At 40.4% G+C, this 22997-nt stretch overlaps 1 protein-coding gene across 4 annotated transcripts in view; it reads right to left on the bottom strand.

The window, feature by feature from the left end:
• The window catches only part of ANO10 (anoctamin 10), a 213492-nt gene that overhangs the window by 134347 nt on the left and 56148 nt on the right, over positions 1-22997 (bottom strand). For all 4 annotated transcript variants that reach the window (XM_027088317.1, XM_027088318.1, XM_027088320.1 and 1 more), the window contains one exon: positions 21438-21566. In XM_027088317.1, coding sequence (XP_026944118.1) covers positions 21438-21566 — 129 coding nt within the window. The remainder of the gene's footprint in view (positions 1-21437; positions 21567-22997) is intronic.

The raw sequence follows: 22997 nt of genomic DNA, 5'->3' as shown, positions 1-22997 counted from the left end.
TAAAGACACAGACCTACTAGAGCATGGACTTGAGGATATGGGGAGCGGGAAGGGTAAGCTGTGACAAAGCGAGAGAGAGGCATGGACATATATACACTACCAAACGTAAGGTAGATAGCTAGTGGGAAGCAGCCACATAGCACAGGGAGATCAGCTTGGTGCTTTGTGACCGCCTGGAGGGGTGGGATAGGGAGGGTGGGAGGGAGGGAGACGCAAGAGGGAAGAGATATGGGAACATATGTATATGTATAACTGATTCACTTTGTTATAAAGCAGAAACTAACACACCATTGTAAAGCAATTATACTCCAATAAAGAAGTAAAACAAAAAAAAAAGACTATACCTATTTCACGTTTGTTTAAAATTTATGAAGCTTATTTAATAAAGGAAAAACCCTTGAAAACTCCCTAATCCAATTCATTTTTGTTGAATTAGACTGCTGCAACTGATTCTTTTCCCGTAGTTGCACGATGACCTATTTGAAATTCATTCTTATTAAAAAAAATTACAAAAAATGCACAAACTACATAGACTGCTCCTTTGCTTTGGCCCCAATCCAATCCTGGTACTATCCTTGGCAAAAAGCAGGACAAAATATTTGTTATTAATAAGCAGCTTTTGCTCTTCCTAAACTGTAGGTGAAACTGACCCAAACCTGAAATAACAAGCACACCAGTCACTATCCTTCAACCTGTCATTTCCTCATGATGCAAGGACTTCTACTATCCTGAAAAGGTCAAAATTGCTTTGTAAAACACCATTCAAGTCATAAACTGTGAAGTTCAGTAACGTCGGATGTCCTCACATATGCATTCCTTTACATAAATATTTTTTGAATTACCAATAGCACTCTTATTTGTACTAAACAGCCAGGTGTAAAACAAATTCACTAACTTCTGCTCATGAATCCTTACTCTTACATATGTATTTATCAGCACATTAAATATTCCTGGAAGCATATATAAGAAACTTATCACATTGGCTGCCTCCATGAAAGAGAATTTGTTTGACTGGGAGCAAAAGGTAGAGGGATTTTTTTCACTGTGTTTTTGACCTTTCAAGTTCTAAATCATATAAATGCATTACTATTCAAAGAATAAACACCAAAAAATTTAAATAAAGAAGATCATTACTTCTGTAAGAAAACAGCTTTGTAGTTTCCATGCTGCCAGCTAACAACAGAAATGAAACCATATCAAAAGATACTGTTATAGGGCTTCCCTGGTGGCACAGCGGTTGAGAGTCCGCCTGCCGATGCAGGGGACACGGGTTTGTGCCCCAGTCCGGGAGGATCCCACATGCTGCGGAGTGACTGGGCCCGTGAGCCATGGCCGCTGAGCCTGCACGTCTGGAGTCTGTGCTCCGCAACGGGAGAGGCCACAACAGTGAGAGAGAGGCCCGTGTACCGCAAAAAATATATATATATATACTGTTATATATCAAGCCACGTGGAAGATGAGGCCAAGTACCACCATCCAAACAAAAGATGTATATGGGAGAGAACAGCTTCTCCAAAATCTTGAATAAAAGTTATACAAATAAAACAAAAAGCGCCTAGAAGGAATGCTTGGAGCTGGTTCTTTCTCTCAATGGTTGCAATGCCCAACTGAATATCTGCTGCTGTTTTCAAAATTCTGTTCATTCGTGTGTGTGTGTGTGTGTGTGTGTGTGCAAGAGAACAATGCAGCTGAGGTAACAGCTGAGGTCATAAGCAGCACAGTCTCTAAAGAGTACATTTCCTTGACCCAGACAACTCTCCGGACAATTCCAACCTGCAGAGCCAAACGGTAGAGGTGACCTCTCTGCAGGACAGTCCTCCACCCCTACGCACTGTCTCATGGTCCACCTGGAAATGGACAACCACAGAGTAGGACAATGGAACACCATAGTTTCAGAGTCAAGATGGGAACAACGAAACAGGCACTGTTCCTGCTCAGAAGCATGAATGTTATCCAAACCCAACGACACGCTTAGAAAGGAGAGAAAGAAATATTCATCTGCCATGCTACAGACCAGAGCAGGTCAGCGCACTGTTTCCAGTCCACAAGGAAAGAAGGACTTGCGCCAGAAGGCAAATCAACTGTCAATAAGCACACTTACAGCTCCACTGACAGTTTTTTCCATACCTAGACATTTTCAAGGAAGGAAGCAGCCTGTTGATTTACATTTTGGTATGAGCCCCTTATCTTTCTGCAAACTACTAACCAACAGTTCCCAGCCCAGCCCAGTGTGTGGACCACTTGGAGTATCACTGTAAATTATGATGAGTACAAATGACAGTAAGTTTTAGTGATATGTGGACCAAAAGAACAGGGAGGAAAATCCAGAAAATCCAAATACCATTAATCTCAGCTAATGTGTGAATTAATAGCTATGATATCAGTTGATAAGGGCTTGAGATAAACCCCTTCCCAAAGACTTCAGATTATAAACCTTCTTTCTCCCAAAAGAATAAATAAGTAGGGCTTGGCACCCTAGTTGTAAAAAGTCACTGACCCTTATTTTAAAGCATAAAAGCTACAAGATAAGTACTCAGAAAATATATGATACCCAACTGATAAATCAGCTTGCTTTTTAAAAATAAATTTATTTATTTTTGGCTGCACTGGGTCTTTGTTGCTGCACACAGGCTTTCTCTAGTTGCGGTGAGTGGGGGCTACTCTTTGTTGCGGTGCACGAGCTTCCCATTGCGGTGGCTTCTCTTGTTGAGGAGCATGGGCTCTAGACCCATGGGCTTCTGTAGTTGTGGTTTGCAGGCTCTAGAGCGCAGGCTCAGGGGCATGTGGGATCTTCCCAGACCAGGGATTGAACCCGTGTCCCCTGCACTGGCAGGTGGATTCTTAACCACTGCACCACCAGGGAAGTCCCTAAATCAGCTTTCAACTGGATCCCAATCACATACTATTTAGTCTTTTTTTTTTAATATTCATTTATTTATTTATTTGGCCGCATCGGGTCTTTGTTGAGGCGTGCGGGTTTTCTCTTCTGTAGTTGTGGCATGTGCTCAAGAGCGTGTACGCTCCAGAGGTTGTGGCACGTGGGTTCTCTAGTTGAGGCGCGCAAGCTCAGTAGTAGTGGCACATGGGCTTTGTTGCCACACGGCATGTGGGATCTTAGTTCCCGAAGCAGAGATTGAACCCGTGTCCCCTGCATTGGAAGGTGGATTCTTTACCACTAGACCACCAGGGAAGTCCCCAGTCTTTTATATTTTAAAAACTATTCTTCAGGTTAACCCTTTAAATAGCTTCTTGGCTTAGGATATTTTATAGACTATTTAAACAGTCCTCATAGAATTTAAACTCAGGAGTAAGTTTAATATTCCAAGTTGTTTAAAATGTTTTTAATTTGAAATTACTTGTTTAAAAATTACCAAATACGGAACCAACAGGGTGGAGGAGTAGGAAGACATGGAGTTCATCTCTCCACAAATGCATCACGAATACATCTACAGATGGAACAATTCTCACAGAACACCAGCTGAACGCTAACAGAAGACAATGGACACCAGAAGGGACAAGAAAGATCCCTGCATAACCAGGCAGGACGAAAGAATGAAGGGAAAAAGAAGAGGAGAGGAAGCGGGACAGGATCTGGAGGAGGAGCTGAAGCAGAGTAGCGGTTCCACATCTGGGGAAGCTCCCTCACTGACACACAAATCAGTTGGGAAAGAAGGAGAGCATCTGAGGCTGTCAGAGGAGGGTGAAACGGCTGGTCTGTGGCAGACAGGACAGAGTGAGACCCACACAGATGGTCCGTGCCCCAGCCCTGAGTGCCCCAGACTGGGACATGAGTCTGCCAGTGCACACAAGGGCTGAGAATTGTAACGTGGGGATCGGAGCAAACCCAGGGAGAAGACTACTGTTTGCTGTGAGGAGACAGCCTGAGGGGACGGGAGGGAGGAAATCTGCAACTGAAAATGCTTGTGGAGGAAACCCAGACTGCCGTAGAAGCAAGGCGCCACTGTTGAGAGATGCACAGGGGGTGGAGCCTCCATTGAAGCCTCTCTCCCCCCACGCACCGGCCCCCTGCCCCGCCAGGCACTATAAAAGCCCATCATGGCTGACCTTCTCATGCTAGCTGCGAGGCACTAGGAAAGGCTCCCACTAGGGCCAGATCTCTTGTGCCCGTGGCCGCCAGCTTTCCCATGCACCTGTTGCTGCTGGAGCCACTGTGACCCAGGCAGTTGTGTCACCTCCATGCCCTGTCTTCACTGGGCACACCCGAGTGCTCCAGGGCAACCTCGGGAGCAGACTCCTGTGGGCGGCCCACACGAAGAGGTGGGGCTAAAACCAGAGATGAGCCCCAGGAGCAGGGCGACTAAGGAAGAGGAGAAAATATCTTTCTTTGCAGCCACACACTCTACAGATTAAATCCCCGTGATCAGCTTGGTAAACCCTGCATCTATGGAATATCTGAATGGACGAGTGTTCCCACAACTGAAACCGGTCTAGCTCTAGCTGCTGTGGGCTTTGGGGACTAGTACACAAAGGAGTGGTGCCAGGTCAGAGTCTGAGCTGCCCCCACAGTGCCCACAGAGGGACCAGAGACTTACCTAGAGGTTGTGGAGGGCCTCCCGGGGAGGTGAAGGTTGGCTGTGACTCGTGGTGCGGGCAAGGACACTGACAGCTGGGACCCCAGGAACAAATAATTACCACTGTTTTTTTTATGTTTTGTTTTGTTGTTTTTTTAATTATTATTTGTTTTTATTTTTATTTAGTTTAAAATTTTTTTAATATATATATTTTTTCTACATTACTCCTTGGTCGTTCTGTGTGTTTTTTTTTCTTTCCTTTGTTCTGCTTTGTTTTTATCTTTTTTTCCTTTGTTCTATTTGCTCTTATCTTTATTGTTTTTGTGTGTTTCTTTTGTTCTCTTTGCTTTTTCCTTCAGTTTGCATTCTGCTTTTCTTTTGTTTTTTATTTTTTGTGTTTGTTAGTTCTGTTTTTAATTGTTTGATTTTGTTTGGGGACTCTTTTGTTTGTCTGGGTGTTCTTTTGTTTTTTGCTTTCCCTGTTTTTCTTTCTTATTTTGTGCATCTATGTGTTTGGTTATTTTCTTTGCTTCTTTGTTTGGTTTAGCTTTTACAATTTGTCTTAGGTTTTGTTTGCCTGTTTGTCTTCATTTGTTTTCTTCCCACCCTTTTTCCTTTCTTATTTTTCCTCTTTTTTGCCAAGCTGTGTAGCTTGTGGAGTCTTGGTTCCCAGGCTGGGGGCTGGGCCTGAGCCTCTGGGATGGGAGTGCCAAGTCCAGGATGCTGGAACACCAGAGAATTCCCAGCCCCGGGCAATATTAATCAGCGAGAGTTCTCCTGGAGGTCTCCATCTCAACTCCAGGACCTGGCTCCACCCAACTACCTGCAGGCTCCAGTGCTGAACTCCCCACACCAAACAACAAGCAAGACAGGAACACAAACCCACCCATCAGCAGACAGACAGCCTAAAGTCGTACTAAGCCTACAGACACCCCAAAACACACCACCAGACGTGACACTTCCTGTCAGAGGGAAAAGATCCAGCTCCACCCGCCAGAATGCAAGCACCAGTCCCTCCCACCAGGAAGCCTACACAAGCCACTGGACCAACCTCACTCACCGAGGGGAGACACCAGAAGCAAGAGGAACTACGAACCAGCAGCCTGCAGGAAGAAGATCTCAAACACAGTAAGTTAGACAAAATGAGAACACAGAGAAATATGCTGCAGATGAAGGAGCAAGGTAAAAACCCACCAGACCAAATGAATAAAGAGGAAATAGGCAGTCTACCTGAAAAAGAATTCAGAGTGATGATAGTAAAGATGATCCAAAATCTCAGAAATAGAATGGAGAAAATACAAGAAATGTTTAACAAGGACCTAGGAAAACTAAAGAACAAAGAGTGATGAACAACACAATAACTGAAATTAAAACTAGAGGGAATCAATAGCAAAATAACTGAGGCAGAAGAACGGATAAGTGAGCTGGAAGATAGAATGGTGGAAGTAACTGCCACAGAGCAGAATAAAGAAAAGAGAATGAAAAGAATTGAGGACAGTCTCAGAGACTCTGGGACAACATTAAACACACCAACATTTGAATTATAGGGGCCCCAGAAGAAGAGGAGAAAGAGAAAGTCTGAGAAAATATTTGAAGAGATTAAAGTCGAAAAAATCCCTAACACGGGAAAGGAAATAGCCACTGAAGTCCAGGAAGCACAGAGAGTCCCATACAGGATAAACCTTAGGAGAAACACACCAAGACACATATTAATCAAACTAACAAAAATAAAATACAAAGAAAAAACTATTAAAAGCAGCAAGGGAAAAGCAACAAATAACATACAAGGGAATCCCCAAAAGGTTATCAGCTGATCTTTAACAGAAACACGGTAGGCCAGAAGGGAGTGGCAGCATATATTTAAAGTGATGAAAGGGGAAAACCTACAATCAAGATTACTCTACCCAGCAAGGCTCTCATTCAGATGTGACAGAGAAATCAAAAACTTTGCAGACAAGCAAAAGCTAAGAGAATTCAGCACCACCAGACCAGCTTTGCAACAAATGTTAAAAGAACTTTTCTAGGCAGGAAACACAAGAGAAGAAAACGACTTACAAAAACAAACCCACAAATGTTAAGAAAATGGTAATAGGAACATACATACTGATAATTACCTTAAATGTAAATGGATTAAATGCTCCAATAAGAAGACACAGACTGGCTAAATGGATACAAAAACAAGACCCGTATATATGTTGTCTACAAGAGACCCACTTTAGACCTAGGGACACATACAGACTGAAAGTGAGGAAATGGAAAAAGATACTCCATGCAAATGGAAATCAAAAGAAAGCTGGAGTAGTAATACTCATATCAGACAAAACAGACTTCAAAATAAAGACCGTCACAAGAGACAAGGAAGGACACTACATAATGATCAAGGGATCAATCCAATAAGAAGACATAACAATTGTAAATATTTATACACCCAACATAGGAGCACCTCAATACATAAGGCAAATGCTAACGGCCATAAAAGGGGAAACCGACAGTAACACAATAATACTGGGGGACTTTAACACTCCACTTACACCAATGGACAGATCATCCAGACAGAAAATTAATAAGGAAACACAAGGCTTAAATGACACATTAGACCAGATAGATTCAGTTGATATTTATAGGACATTCTATCCGAAAGCAGAATACACTTTCTTCTCAAGTGCACACGGAGCATTCTCCAGGATAGATCACATCTAGGGTCACAAATCAAGCCTCGGTAAAGTTAAGAAAACTGAAATCGTTATCAAGCATCTTTTCCAGCCACAACACTATGAGATTAGAAAGCAATTACAGGGGAAGAAAAAATGTAAAAAACACAAACACATGGAGGCTAAACAATACACTACTAAATAAGCAAGAGATCACTGAAGAAATCAAAGAGAAAATGAAAAAATACCTAGAAACAAATGACAACGAAAACATGATGACCCAAAACCTATGGGATGCAGCAAAAGTAGTTCGAAGAGGGCAGTTTATAGCTATACAATCCTACCTTAAGAAACAAGAAAAATCTCAAATAAACAATCTAATCTTACACCTAAAGGAACTAGAGAAAGAAGAACAAACAAAATCCAAAGTTAGTAGAAGGAAAGAAATCATAAAGATTAGAACAGAAAGAAATGAAATAGAAATGAAAAAAAAAACAATAGCAAAGATCAATAAAACTAAAGTCTGGTTCTTTGAGAAGATAAACAAAATTGATAAACATTTAGCCGGATCCAATCAAGAGAAAAAGAGAGAGGACTCAAATCAATAAAATTAGAAATGAAAAAGGAGAAATTACAACTCACACTGCAGGAATACAAAGGATCATAAGAGACTACTACAAGCAACTATATGCCAATAAAATGGACAGCCTGGAAGAAATGAACAAATTCTTAGAAAGGTGTAAACCTTCCATGACTGAACCAGGAAGAACTAGAAAATATGAACACACCAATGACAAGTAATGAAATTGAAACTGGAGGATTAAAAATCTTCCAACAAACAGAACTCCAGGACCAGATAGCTTCACAGGCATATTCTATCAAACAGAAAAGAGCTAACACCTATCCTTCTCAAACTCTTCCAAAACACAGCAGAGGGAGGAACACTCCCAAAATCACTCTATGAAGCCACCATCATCCTGATACCAAAACCAGACAAAGATATCACAAAAAAAGAAAATAACAGGCCAATATCACTGATGAACATAGACACAAAAATCCTCAACAAAATACCAGTAAACCGAATCCAACAACACACTAAAAGGATCATACATGATCAAATGGGATTTACCCCAGGGATGCAAGGATTCTTCAATATATGCAAATCAATCAATGTGATACACCATATTAACAAATTGAAGAATAAAAACCATATGATCATCTCAATAGATGCAGAAAAAGCTTTTGACAAAATTCAACACCCATTTATGATAAAAACTCTCCAGAAAGTGGGCACAGAGGCAACCTACCTCAACATAATAAAGGCCATATATGACAAACCCACAGGAAACATTATTCTCAATGGTGAAAAAGTGAAAGCATTTCCTCTAAAGTCAGGAACAAGACGAGAGTGCCTACTCTCACCACTATTATTCAACATAGTTTTGGAAGTCCTAGCTCTGGCAATCAAAGAAAAAGAAATAAAAGGAGTCCAAAATGGCAAAGAAGAAGTAAAACTGTCACTGTTTGCAGATGATGTGATACTGTACATAGAAAGTCCTAAAGATGCCACCAGAAAACTACTAGGGCTAATCAATGAATTTAGTAGAGTCGCAGGGTACAAAATTAATACACAGAAATCTCTTGCATTCCTATACACTAACAATGAAAGATCAGAAAGAGAAATTAAGGAAACAATCCCATTTACCATTGCAAGAAAAAGAATAAAATACCTAGGAATAAACCTACCTAAGGAGGCAAAAGACCTGTACGCAGAAAGCTATAAGATACTGATGAAAGAAATCAAAGAGGACACAAACAGATGGAGAGATATACCGTGTTCTTGGATTGGAAGAATCAATATTGTGAAAATGATTATACTACCCAAAGCAATCTACAGATTCAATGCAATCCCTATCAAATTACCAATGGCATTATTCACAGAACTAGAACAAAAAATTTTACAATTTGTATGGTAACACAAAAGACCTCAAATAGTAAAAGCAATCTTGAGGACAAAAAAAAACAGAGCTGGAGGAACCAGGCTCCCTGACTTCAGACTCTACTACAGGGCTACAGTAATCAAGAGAGTATGGTATTGGCACAAAAACAGGAATATAGATCAATGGAACAGGATAGAAAGCCCAGAGATAAACCCACGCACACTATGGTCACCTTATCTATGACAAAGGACTCCAGAATATACAATGGAGCAAAGACAGCCTCTTCAATAAATGGTGCTGGGAAAGCTGGACAGCTACATGCAAAAGAATGAAATTAGAATACTGCCTAACACCGTACACAAAAATAAACTCAAAATGGATTCAAGACCTAAATGTAAGGCCAGACACTATAAAACTGAGAATGGGAGAAAATATTTGCAAACAAAGCAAGTGACAGAAGATTAATCTGCAAAATATACAGCTCATGCAGCTTAATATCAAAAAAACAAACAACCCAATCAAAAAATGGGTGGAAGACCTAAACAGACATTTCTCTAAAGAAGGCATGCAGATGGCCAACAAACACATGAAAAGATGCTCAACATCACTAATTATTAGAGGAATGCACATCAAAACTACAATGACGTATCACCTCACACCAGTCAGAATGGCCAGCATCACAAAATCTACAAACAATAAATGCTGGTGTGGAGAAAAGGGAACCCTCTTGTACTGTTGGTGGGAATGTAAATTGATACTGCCACTATGAATAGTACGGTGGTTCCTTAAAAACTAGAAATAGAACTTCCATGTGACCCAGCAATCCCATTACTGGGCATCTATCCAGAGAAAACCATAACTGAAAAAGACACATGCACCCCAATGTTCACTGCAGCACTGTTTACAACAGCCAGGACATGGAAACAACCTAAATGTCCATCAACAGAGGAATGGATAAAGAAGATGTGGTACATATATACAATGGAATATTACTCAGCCATAAAAAGGAACGAAATTGGGTCATTCGTAGAGACGTGGACAGACCTAGAGACTGTCATACAGAGTGAAGTAAGTCAGAAAAATAAATATCATATATTAATACATATATGTGGAATCTGAAAAAATTGTTGTAGACGATCTTACTTACAAAGCAGAAATGGTCACAGATGTGGAGAACAAACGTATGGAAACAGAGGGGGCAAGGGGGTGTGGGATGACCTGGGAGGTGGGATTGACATATATACACTATTGATACTATGTATAGAATAGAAAAGAAAAGAAAATAGATGGCAGAGAAAAAAAATTACCAAGTACAAACTTTATGGTTTTTAATGATTCCACTAACTGACATCAATCTTCATCCCTCATTTACTTGTTCCTACTGTGCTGCTTCCTATTTGTCCTACAATCCTGCTGATTCTAGAAGCACAGGAAGAATACCTTGTGCCTTTAAAAGGCTTAAGAGCAGTGCATATTACTTTCCACATAATTGTTTGCATTTTTTTTGCATGACCCACATTCAGAAAAGTCTGAATACAATAAAATATAAAAACAGCTGATCCTTTCTGTTCTTAGCATGACCAGTGAATTCTCCAATGTCTGAGAACTGTGGCTCACCTCCTTAATTTCCTCTCATCAGCAAAAAATATACTCAAGATGAGCAGCTCCTTTTATGTTGAAACAAAGTTATGAGGGCTCAAAAAAGAAAAGCCAAAGAAGCCTACTTCTCTTAAACCTTTTAGCACTATCTCTAAAAATTCAATTATGAAATCTTATTTGGAGTTTGAAAACAGCCACTTGCTATGTAAATTCAAATTTTAGATTAATTGGTATTAGGTTGTTTCTTTATTACTTTTGGGGAAAAAATACTTCTTTCATCGTGAACATATTCTGAGGCAGAGACAAAAGATTTTCCAAAGCATGTTTTTCAATAAATTTTTATACTTTTAAAATTTTACTTTTTCATTTACATGGAGTAAAAATCACTCCTTTTGGTGCACAGCTCTTTAAGTTTTACCAAATGCACTTAGCTGTGGAACTATCACCGTAATCAGGATAAAGAACAATTCTGTCACTCCAAAAAATGCCCTTGTGCTGTACCTTCGTAGTCATTCACCTTACTGCTAACTCCCTGACAACCACCCTCAGTAAATTGCAGTGCTCGAATTTAGACTGGATGCAGATGACAAAAATCTACAGGACAGATGTAAGAGCAAAGAGAAGACACTGCAATGAGCTCTCTCCATAGTCCTGCTCCTCCATCCTTCCTAAAACCTCAGTGGAAGGATATCACTGACCCAAAAGACAGCTGCTCTTTTTCCTTGTGGTTCCTTTTCTACAACTCATCATGAAAGACTATTAATAAATTATATTCTTTTTCTGCTCCAATCCCACCACCTTTCTGCTGTGAAACACTCCCTCAACCTGAATTCCTTGTGCACCAGTGACCACATCACAGATTTAATTATTAGCACAGATGGTGCCAATTAGTTTTCCCGTGAAGTGCTGAACTAGAAAGGATAATGGAAGCACTACAATCTTAGTGCACATGCAGAAATGGTCCCAGCTGGGGCCCACTGACAGAAGCATGGGGATAATCATGTCTTTACGTTTTCTGCAGCTCATCCTCCACCTTGTGCTCAAGCTGCCAGAGGAGAAACTTGATCTTCAGGCTCAGAACAGGCATATCTTATTAAAAAAATACACACACACACACATATATGTATATATATGTATGTATGAATGTGTGTGTGTGTGTAAAACATGGCATTTACATTCTTTCAATTGGAAGAGAAGGGCTTTCAACTAAAATATGTAAGATAAAAAGACGTTTTCTTACAAAGTAATCAACATTTAAAATCTTTCTCTCCCTTCCTTTCATGATTCTTAACATCTTTGAAAATAGTCCACTTTTAGTAACATTTATAACATAATGGGATTGGGAACACATTTTATTACCTAGGAAGAAATTACAGTGGTGATATTAACATCTTACATTTATAAGCACCTTGGAGTCTGCAAAAACACTCTCACGTGATTTCTAATTTAACCGATCTTTAGAACACAGCCCCTTGGGGGACTACAAAAGACACTAAAGCCCCTTTGAACCTTTTAGGCTACAGACTAAAGTGGGAGGGGCGTGGAAGAAGGAAAACAGAAATAACGACAAAATAAAAGAGTAATTATGACATATAAAAATAACTAGAAAAAAGGTTAACTGGTCAAATTGATACCATTTCACCAAATCCAGTTAATACATCAAAATCTATGGCACTAAAAAATGATATTCAAACCTGGTTCAATCTTTGATACAGAATTCCAGTGTAAAAAAAAAACAGTGAAGGGTTTCTTGAAGTGAGATTCGACCTAGAGGACAAACACAACATTTTGGATTTGGGTACTGCTAATGTGGGAGAACTTTCCTAAAGGAGAGGGGTGATTAAGCAGGGTCCAGATGCTGAGAAACATGGATTTAAAGGCACTGTTTTAATTGAGGGGAAAAGCAAGAAGATAGGCATCAAAAATGACTACTGAAATGCTCTGCCTGTGAGTTGAGGTCTCCTTAGAGGGCAAGAGTGTAATTTTTCTTCTTTGTCTTTCCAGTGTAGACCAGCAACCCAGAAACAGCATGTTAAACGGAAATAAAACAAGTTATATGAAAGCACAGATGGAAAGCTGAAAGAACAGGTCCTTAAGAACAACTATTCTGACAGTTTTGTATTTCTGGCAGAAGAAATAAACTATAAGGATTGGCAGGCATAAAGAACTGGGACCTAACCAACAGGACTGCAGGAACCAAAAAGACAAGGTGGATTGGAGGACAGTGGAAAAGAGGTCGTGGCGGACTCCAGCTTTTGGACCCTTGTGGAAAGAGCAGAGAAACCTGGCAGCTACTGGGACCACTGAGACACAGGAGGGCGCAGGTGTGGCCCAGGGCAGAGGACAGCCAATGCTGTCTACACCCGCAGGGTCAGCCTCCTCAGGCATAAACCCACTTCAACCTCCTCATACCCACATGCGGCACCTACTCCCTAGTAAGGAAAGGAGGGGAGATACGGTAGATTCAATCTTCAAGCTATTCATTTTCATGTATCACTGGGAATAGCCAAGTAGAGTTGACATTAATGAGGGGAAATGAATATTGCAGTCCTGCCTCTGAGCATGTTGAAACGGACCACTTTACAATGAAATGTACATGCAATGTAAAGTTTTCCTCATGAGCTCTGAGCCCTCCACCCATTTCCCCATCCATTACCCCTATACCCCAATTCATGCTCTTCACTCTCCCTAAGCAAACCCACATGGCCTGTGACCACACCATTCCCAAGTCACTCCTCCCTCTGGAGCTGCCCCAATGTCCCACTCTTCCTTCAAAAGAGGTCCCCTGCCATACAAGGCCTCCCCAAATGTATTCCCCTTGGATTGGTACTTCTCAACATCCCATCCAATACTATAAAGAGTGGAGATTTCTTATGTTCTTAAAGTCTACTCTCAATTTTCTGAAGCACAACTTGCTTTCCATCTTAGGAAAAAAAAAATGAAACCAAAATGCTTTCTTATCTCCCATTCTCCAAAGGAATAAAAGAGAAAAGCAGAGAAAGGAGGCAAGTTTGACTGTGAACTGGTTTATGTATCAGAAAGGGAAGTTCAATGTCATGCAAAGAGGCAGTCAGCAGGTAAGTTCGAGTGGAAGCCAGTGCACTTAGCAGGTCTGTGGCTGAAGGCGGGGCACAGGCTAGGATGTAATAGGAGATATCAGAGGGAGCAGGTACTTGACAGGAGGCTTTGAAAGTGCCAACTGAGAGGAGACCTGAGTGACAGTCCTCAAAGACGAATAACCCAAGTCATTTTCTTTGTGGATATCTGGCGTATTTACGTTTGAATATGGATATACAGCATGTTCTGCAATTTTACTTTAAATAAGGTAGAAATTATAACTTAAGAGTGTAGAGAAACTGTCAAGCTTTCTAATTCTTAATGCTTCCAAAATTCTTATCTGAAAACAACTTCATTCCGAGTATAAACTGATCTCTTTCAGAGACCTGCCTTTTCCTAAACTTTCCAGGATAAGAAACAGGTTATAACCACTGTTATCACCTTAAAAGAATGCAGAGTAAGAAAAAAAAAAAAAAAAGAATGGAAAGTAATTTGCAAAACTCGGATATCAACAAAGTCACATTTAAACAGATTATATACTAATCATCACTTTGAAGGGCACTGGGTCCTTCAACAAACCAATATTTCCCATTAATTGACAAACTTAAAAGCCAGGCCCCTGGGCTTCCCTGGTGGCGCAGTGGTTGGGAGTCCGCCTGCCGATGCAGGGTACACGGGTTCGTGCCCCGGTCCGGGAGGATCCCACATGCCGCGGAGCGGCTGGGCCCGTGAGCCATGGCCGCTGAAGCTGCGCGTCCGGAGCCTGTGCTCCGCAACGGGAGGGGCCACAACAGTGAGAGGCCCGCGTACCGCAAAAAAAAATAAAAATAAAAAAAGCCAGGCCCCTAATCCCCTATTCCCCGAGGACAGAAGCTCCTTTAGGCAGCTCACCTGGGTCAGTAATTCCTCAGTTAACCAAAAAAGTTAGCTAAAATGAGGACCCATTAAAAAAAATGCCTATCTTTAATATTTTATTTTAACAAACATTTAAATGTATACATTTATTTGCAAATCTTTTAATGTGGAGCCAAGGCCTTTCCTCTGAGTAGGATCCAGTGATGGAGCTTCTCACTGTCTTCTAGGCATAAATAACACCCATGATACAATGTCAAAGATTCCCAGGTTTGTTTTCTTTAACAAAGAGTGAAAATTGAAAGACACTTGTGAAGCAATATAAAAACAGAATCTGGAAGCTGCCCATATTTTTTATGATTTTCCCTAATCTTTTATAGTTGACTCATCTTTACCCATCTGATAGTAGTTTGTCTTTATGGAGTCTTTCCAAAGGTTTTCACGGAAATGACGGCTTTCTCTATTTTAGCACACACATTTCATCAGTTTTCATTCCATTTAATTAAATTATGCCAATCACAGTAACGAGAAGACCACACATAAACAGATTTGGGAACAAAGTGCTTCTTGGTAAGCACTTAACTCAGCGAGTGGACATCTTGCCCATGGCTCCCACCCAGCAAGCTGGGAGAGTCTATGCCAGTCGGAAGTCTGTCAGGAGGGGATGGAGAGAGCTGGGGAAGGTTAGGAAAGAGGCCTTCTACTGCACTGTGATTTCTCTCTCAGAGGATTCTCTCTGTGAGCACTTCTAAAGGCAGGGCTGTATCTTGGTAATGCCCGGCATATTGTAAGCACCCAATGAATACATATCCAATGAAAGAATTTACCTTGACTGTCTTTAATTATTCCCACACCATTAAGAGAACACAGAGCAATGTTTCATCAAACCGAAGAGGGGGGCAGCCCATAGAAAGATGAGAAAATTACCAAGATTATCACAGGAATCGATGAAGCAAAAGGAAGAAGGAAAAAACCCAGTTCAATAATTCCATCCCAAGTACCCTAATCCAAGGTCAAAAACCTTATTTACCTTCTTAGGAACCCAACACATGGTCCCACACTGGGAAGTGGAGAACCCAACACATGGTCCCACACTGGGAAGTGCAGTGAAGAGTTAGTTGTGGGTTCCTTCCTAGGCAAGTTTTTAAATTGAAATCTCTGAATTTAATCAGACCTTTCAACCAGGTGAAGAGACTTTTATGAGAACAGATCTTTTTTTCTGAGACAACAACAATTACTAACAAATACTGAATACTTCATGTTGCCAAGCACTGTGGTAAGCATACCACGTGCACTTATTCAGTATCTGCATACCAATTGTACTGAATTGTTCAACGTCGTTCAAAGACACATAGCCTGTCAAACTGGAATCAGGATTTGAATCCAGTGCCCATGTTCTTAATCACTTTACCATACTGCCTAATTCAGTTCACCTTTTCTTATAAATAACATAATTTTCATATTTTGCCATAGGGGTTTTGTTAGTGTACTTCCCAAAGGTACAGCAGAATCTTTAATTAAAAAGTTGAAGTTAATTCTCAAATAGCTAACACTAACTGTATGTTCACTGAAGAAAAAAAACAACAACTATATGTGACTCATTCATTCATTAACATTTAACAAGCGATTGCTTAATCACTTGAAAACAAAGAGTTAAAGTAATTCAATGGCCACTTCTCAGTTATTGAGTATTATTACGTGCTTGTCCTTGCCCCTGCTCTCAGGAAGCTCAGTCTGGTGGAAGACACACATGATTGCCGTACAGTTTTAGTAAATGCTAATAGCAACTTGTAGGAAGGGCTCCGGCATGTCCAAGGGTGAGATGGGGCAGCAGGGGAGGTGAAGGGGAAAAGGAAGTTATAAAGAACCTGATATTTAACTTGGGCATTTCTTCTGTGAGCAGAGGAGAAATGTGATCAGAATTTCATTTTAGAATAACCACTCCAGAAGTAGAGAGCACGAGGCAGGGGAGGGAAAGCGTGAAAACCAGATGGCTGGTGAGGATCTGCTGTAAAAGTCCAGGTAAGAGGCGTGGAATGTATATCTGAAATGAGTGAACTGTATGGTTATGTGACTTATAGCTCCAAAAGCTGTTAAAAAATAAGTCTAGATGAGAAATGGTGAGAGCCTAAACTCAAACCATGCCAATGGTAACAGGGAAGAGAAACTCAACAGATATTCAGAAGCCAGAATCAGCAAGACTTGATGCGTGATGGATGGGTGGGAGGGAGGGCTGAATTCAGATGTGGGAACAAGACCAGGAAGAGAGAAGAAAAATGGAATCATATCACGCGATGGAAACAGGCACCTAAGAGAAGGCAATTAATACTTAAGTAAGAAACTTCAGCACAAACAAAACCAATTCGGTGTTATTATGAAGAACCAAGCCCAGGGAAATGCATGAATGAGCTGATGGAGACATGAGTCAACTGCTAAAGGATTAACTCATTAACAACGGTGGTACTGTGAAGTCATCACTTTTTCACCTCCTCCTCTGTGTCAGACCTGGTTACATCACTTCTTGTGTACAATACCAATGCTCTCATTTTACATCTAAGGAAACCAGGGTGTGCAGAGATTAAGGGGAAGAGCTGAAATTCTAATTCATCTACCTCCTGACTCTGACACCCCAAGCTACTACCATGCTGCTATACTGCCTGCTTAACAAATGATGATAGAATGATAATAAAGATAACAAAAGCTTCATTCTGCCATTGCAGAGATGGTTAGAACTGCAGCTCACATGCACTGTACCTTGATCAAGTGCCCAGCTCTGTGTTTGGCATTTTACATGTACAGTATCTTGCCTTGTAAGAGTGATAACAAGACCTGCAATTTGTTCAGCACCTGCTCCATGCCAGACACTTGTGATTAGGGTTACACATGTGCCATTTCTACTACACTCCTCAGAGCATCCCTGGAAAGGATGCTGCACTGGGCTCAATACGCAGTCAAGGAGACGAGCTTACAAGACAAGGTGACTGGCCCAGGGCCACAGTGCATTAAGAGGCAGTACAGAAATAGAATCTCGATAGTTTGAAATATCTATATGTACATACAAATACAGAGGTAAATCAGTCAAGAGACAGAGAGCAAGCACATATACGGCAGAATGTTCAAAATTAGTGACTCCTAATAAAGGGATATATAGGGATTATCTGTATTATGCTTGCAACTTTTCTTTAAGTACGAAACAAATTTTTTTTTAAATAGGAAAATAAAGGCTGTGAGTCGGGGCACAAAAGAACCCTAAGGGTTCAGTCCACTCTCAGAAGACACCTCTAGTCATTACAAAGAGATGAGAATCAACTGTTTCTGAGCAGCACTAGACAGAAAATTACCTAACTTACGTTCTTTTGTAAAATAAACTGCAATTCAGTGATATTTTTAAAACTACCAATTAAACGTGCATGGTGCAGACTGGCTTGCTGGTCACCAGAACCTAACCATCAGAAATGCAGTGCAACTTCTAGGTGAGTTAATTCATTTTCACCCTAGAAAAAGAACAGCATTTAGTAGGTGAATTGTTAGCATTCAATATGTTTGCTGCGTCTTGCCAAGTGTAAAATTAGAAGAAAACTGTGAATGCATTTAACGCTAAAATGAAAGATTATCAAACATTTGATATTTAGAGGATTTTAGGCCATTTCTATCTTTTAGGAAATGGAGATCTTTGTGTAATTCTGCATTTAACATAGTGATCCTTTCCTTGAAATTACATCAAAGAAGTGAGCTAAATTTGTCTCAGAAGTGAAGATAATGATGATTATTTAAGAGAAATTATTTAGATACTGACTTAATGCTGTGGGCTGAATTTTATGAAATTCCCAATATTTGACTATTTTTAACCCACAAAACGGCATTTCATATGATTCTATCATATGGTTTCACATACTGGTAGGCTATTCTCTTGGTCAGTCTGTAATAAATTTCTGCAACTATTACGCAAATAAAAGTAGTGTTGAAGTCTCATGAGTTTTTAAAGGAAACACTAGATGGCAGTAAATACACAAAAGTTGTAACATGACACTGAGTTACCAACATAAAATAATGATCGTTTTGTCTTTTATTCAATTTTACATTGCATACTCAATCAAGCTTTAAAAAAAAATCTAAAATTTTCTTTTTAATTAAAAAAAATCCTGGGGCTTCCCTGGTGGCACAGTGGTTAAGAATCTGCCTGCCAATGCAGGGGACAGGGGTTTGAGCCCTGGTCAGGGAAGATCCCACATGCCGTGGAGCAACTAAGCCCGTGTCCCACAACTACTAAGCCTGTGCTCTAGAGCCCGTGAGCCACAACTACTGAGCCCGCGTGCCACAACTACTGAGCCCACGTGCCACAACTACTGAAACCCACACACCTAGAGCCCGTGCTCCACAACAAGAGAAGCCACCACAATGAGAAGCCTGCGCTCCGCAACAAAGAGTAGACCCCGCTCATCGCAGCTAGAGAAAGCCTGCGCGCAGCAACGAAGACCCAAGGCAACCAAAAAAATGAATAAAATTAAAAAAAAAAAAACCCTAAGGTTTCTCCTCACAAGATTTTTAAATAGAGGCTTATTTCTGTTGTACTCTAAGGAACCAGTTTAGATAATGACAGTAAAACAGTTACTTTAATACTATATGAAGAGACTAAAAATGTAAGAGGAGGCATAAGGGTTAGCTCAGGGGAACAACAAAGTACACGTTAAAACTTGCAGATGAAGTGAATACATGAGGATTAGCCAGCAAAATCAGTCTGCAACACTTGAGGTTAGCCATTTACAGGACAGTCTTATGGGCCAGGAAATCTCCCACATTAATTAAGAAGCAGGGTGTGGCAATCTGATTAAGAGATCACCAATACAAAAGAAGACAGTGGTCTAATTAATGGGAATATTCAGGAAGACCGGGCCAGCCAAAAGTCTAGAGAAAGTGAAGGCAAACTCAAGAAGTGGGCAGTACTGAAATCATCCAGCATTGCTCCGAAGTTGGCGATGGACACCAAGATCCGGCTCATGAAAGCGCTCTGCTCTGTTTGAAGGAAGGGATGGTTTTCAGGTATCCTGCGTCTCTCAAGACTATTACACTCCTCCTGCTCTGCTTCTAAAGTTACCAAGAAATCTTCTAACAACCAATTCCACTTCTACTTTTTTATTTATTTTTTAAAATTTATTTATTTAATTTATTTATTTTTGGCTGCATTGCGTCTTCGCTGCTGAGCCCGGGCTTTCTCCAGTTGCAGTGAGCGGGGGCTACTCTTCGTTGCAGTGTGTGGGCTTCTCATTGCGATGGCTTCTCTTATTGCAGAGCACAGGCTCTAGGCGCATGGGCTTCAGTAGCTGCGGCGTGCAGGCTCTAAAGCACAGGCTCAGTAATTGTGGCTTGCGGGCTCTAAAGCACAGGCTCAGTAGTTGTGGCGCACAGGCTTAGCTGCTCCGCGGCATGTGGGATCTTCCCGGACCAGGGCTCAAACCGGTGTCCCCTGCACTGGCAGGCGGATTCTTAACCACTGCGCCACCAAGGAAACCCTCCACTTCTACTTTAACACCTACGGTTATAAGCACTGGAAAAGTCTCCTTATGGTAGATTAACTACCTGGTATTCTGGTCAGTCCCCTATGAGTCTCATGATTAAGTGTAAGTCAGCCACAAAGCCTTATTAGCTCTGGATGTGCTGGCAAAGACAGCTTCCAAGATCTGCAAAGTTAAGGGCCATATCTTAAATCAAGAAGATGCACTGTGAGCCTGGCCAGCTGGCCATCCCCTGTCTAAGGTACCTCTGTTTTGTTCTCTTACTGCCACAGGTAATAAATTGCCTTGCAAATCGCTCTCCAAAATCCTGTTCAACTCACAAAATTCAAAACAGACCTACTTTTACCTGCAAGGCCATGCTTTCCCTTCCTAGTTGCTGCTGTCTAAAATCATTCTCCAAAATGCATACTCTACGTACAGCTTCTATCATGAACACAGATTCCTATCAAATACACTAAAAGAGCAAACAGAGCAAAGGAGAATATATTTCTTTAGCCACCATTACAAATGTACAAGTTCACAATTCCATTTCTTACGGTCAGCCCTAAGTCCAGAATCACTGCTCTATGACCCTACTAAATTCTACTTTGATAAATCTCCACTACTGCTCTATTTTTTTAGTATCTAAAAATGAAAGATCACAATATTCCTGACAACTATAATCACTAGCAACAAAAAAATTCCTGCAAATTCTTCCATTTGCAAACTGGTTAGTGCTTAATTTTCAAGATGTTACGGTAATCTGTATTCAGAAACATGATAAACAAGACAAATATCTAAAAAGTACACAGACAGCCTACTTGTACTTGGTATGTGAAATTATGAGTCTTCCTACACGTTACATTTTGGAGTTTCAGAGTGTTTTGCAATGAATCCCACACCTATTGCAAATGAGACTTAAGTCATGATCAAAAAGCATTTCTTAGGATTTATCTGCTTTAGAAAGTGGAAGCGACAGATTCCCTCACCCTCAAACAGACTGAAAAAAAACCCATTAGATCTATAGAATTCTATTTCAAATAGGATTTATCTCCTCAACGCTAGACAGGCCAGCACAAAGGCTGGAAAAATCAGTCCTGTTAGCACCACGGTGACTTTTTTGTAGTAGTCAATAACCAGGAATGGACAGCCTGGATCCTCATGTGTTCCTATTACCTGAGCCACTTTGCTTTCTTACCAGTAAATGCATGTCGCTAAACTGCCCATCACTGACAGCCAGGGACATCACTGCCTTAGAATAACACAGGCATCTGACGTAGAGACTATTTAAAACAGGTCTAAATGTTCACTTACCTCCACTGCTACTACGATCAAAATGAGGTCGGCTTTTGACTCTGGAAAGAGTGCATTCACTTGTGGTGACATTCCAATCAGAGCACAGTTAGTGACCACAGATATAACACTCATTGTTTCAAAAGCCAACTGAAAGAAAAAGAAAATGTGAAATTAAAGACCATAAGGACCGCTTCCATATTTCCTCATCCTTTTTCGTATTATCTGAAGTCTTTCCTTAGTTCTAAACATTCCAAGGACATGTACAACTTTTTCTCTATAATGCCATGATTTTCGTTAGCTCAAAAAAGCCATACTGTTAGAGGTATTTCAGTTACTTTTGGGTTGAATATCCCAAACAGTATGTTCTATCTTCCCAAATGGAGGTGGCCAGGGACCTGAATTGGGAACACATCCAAGAAAAATACACTATTAAAGTTACTTGACTCTATGCATAGCTAAAGGGAATCTAAACTAGGGACGCCGGAGAGAATGTTTCACATTCAAAAACAGTTAGGTATGATTTCGAATAGAATTCATTTCGTGAAACGGTCCTTCTACTTTGACAGACCATATACCACATCTGGTTCAGCCATACCCAAAGCACCAGCGATAATGATCCCTTCCAAGCAGCATTTACCGAATCACCTGTAGAACTTCAGAAAAATACAGATGCCAGGCCCCACTGAGACCTACTAAGGAGACTGAACTAGGGTCCCATGAAGGAAACTGGTGTGTATTACCGAGTATGGACTATGGAAACATTGTGACCATCGTTCTTTCTTTTCTTTCCCTCTTTCTCTCTTTCTTTCTTTCTTTTTATGTACAGCACTTGGTGATCACTACTTAATAACAATGTCTAATTCTAAGAAATACAATTAACTATTAGAAATACAGAAGCAAAGCAAAACACGATTGGATCCAAACTTAATAAAATCTTGTCCCAGGAAGAATATCTACCATCTTATAATATTTTAGAAATCCTTTGTGTAATCTTCTTATTTTTCCAGTTTTCTTTACAAAAAATCTACTCAGGACTTTATCTTAAAATAGCTTTAAATTTCTATTTATTGATTTATTATAAATTAGTTCAAAAATAAAATGTTATCAGTGTATAGGGAAGAGTCTCCTTGTCCCCTTTCTCCCCCTCGTCACCTCCTGTTCTCCCCATAAGATAATCACTATTATTAATTTCTTATGTATCTTTCCCGACACTGTATGCAAATAAATATAAGCAAACCTGAACATACACTTTCTTACTCTTTTCTCAGCATAATACACATTGTCAAGCCCCTTGCTCTTGTCACTTAAAATGTCTTGGAGGATATTCCGTGTCAGTACTCAAAGATCTCCCTCATTCTTAAGTCGCAACGAAAGACTGAAGTCACAACTGCTTAAGTATTTCATTGCATCAATGTACCAAGGTTAATTTAACCATTTCCTTATTGCTTGCTATTACAAATAATGCTACAACTAGTAAACTTGCAAACACGTCATTTACGAAGTGTGGAAGTGGGATAAGTTCCTGAAAGTGGACTAGTTGAGTCAAAGGTGCCACTGTGTTCATAATTTTGATAGATA

This window comes from Aethalodelphis obliquidens, unplaced genomic scaffold (assembly GCF_003676395.1).
Source record: "Aethalodelphis obliquidens isolate GAN/ISIS:26980383/991018 unplaced genomic scaffold, ASM367639v1 scaffold62, whole genome shotgun sequence".
Taxonomy (NCBI): Eukaryota; Metazoa; Chordata; class Mammalia; order Artiodactyla; family Delphinidae; genus Aethalodelphis; species Aethalodelphis obliquidens.
The sequence above is the reverse complement of the archived record's forward strand: the minus strand, read 5'-3'. Positions and strand labels throughout refer to the sequence as shown.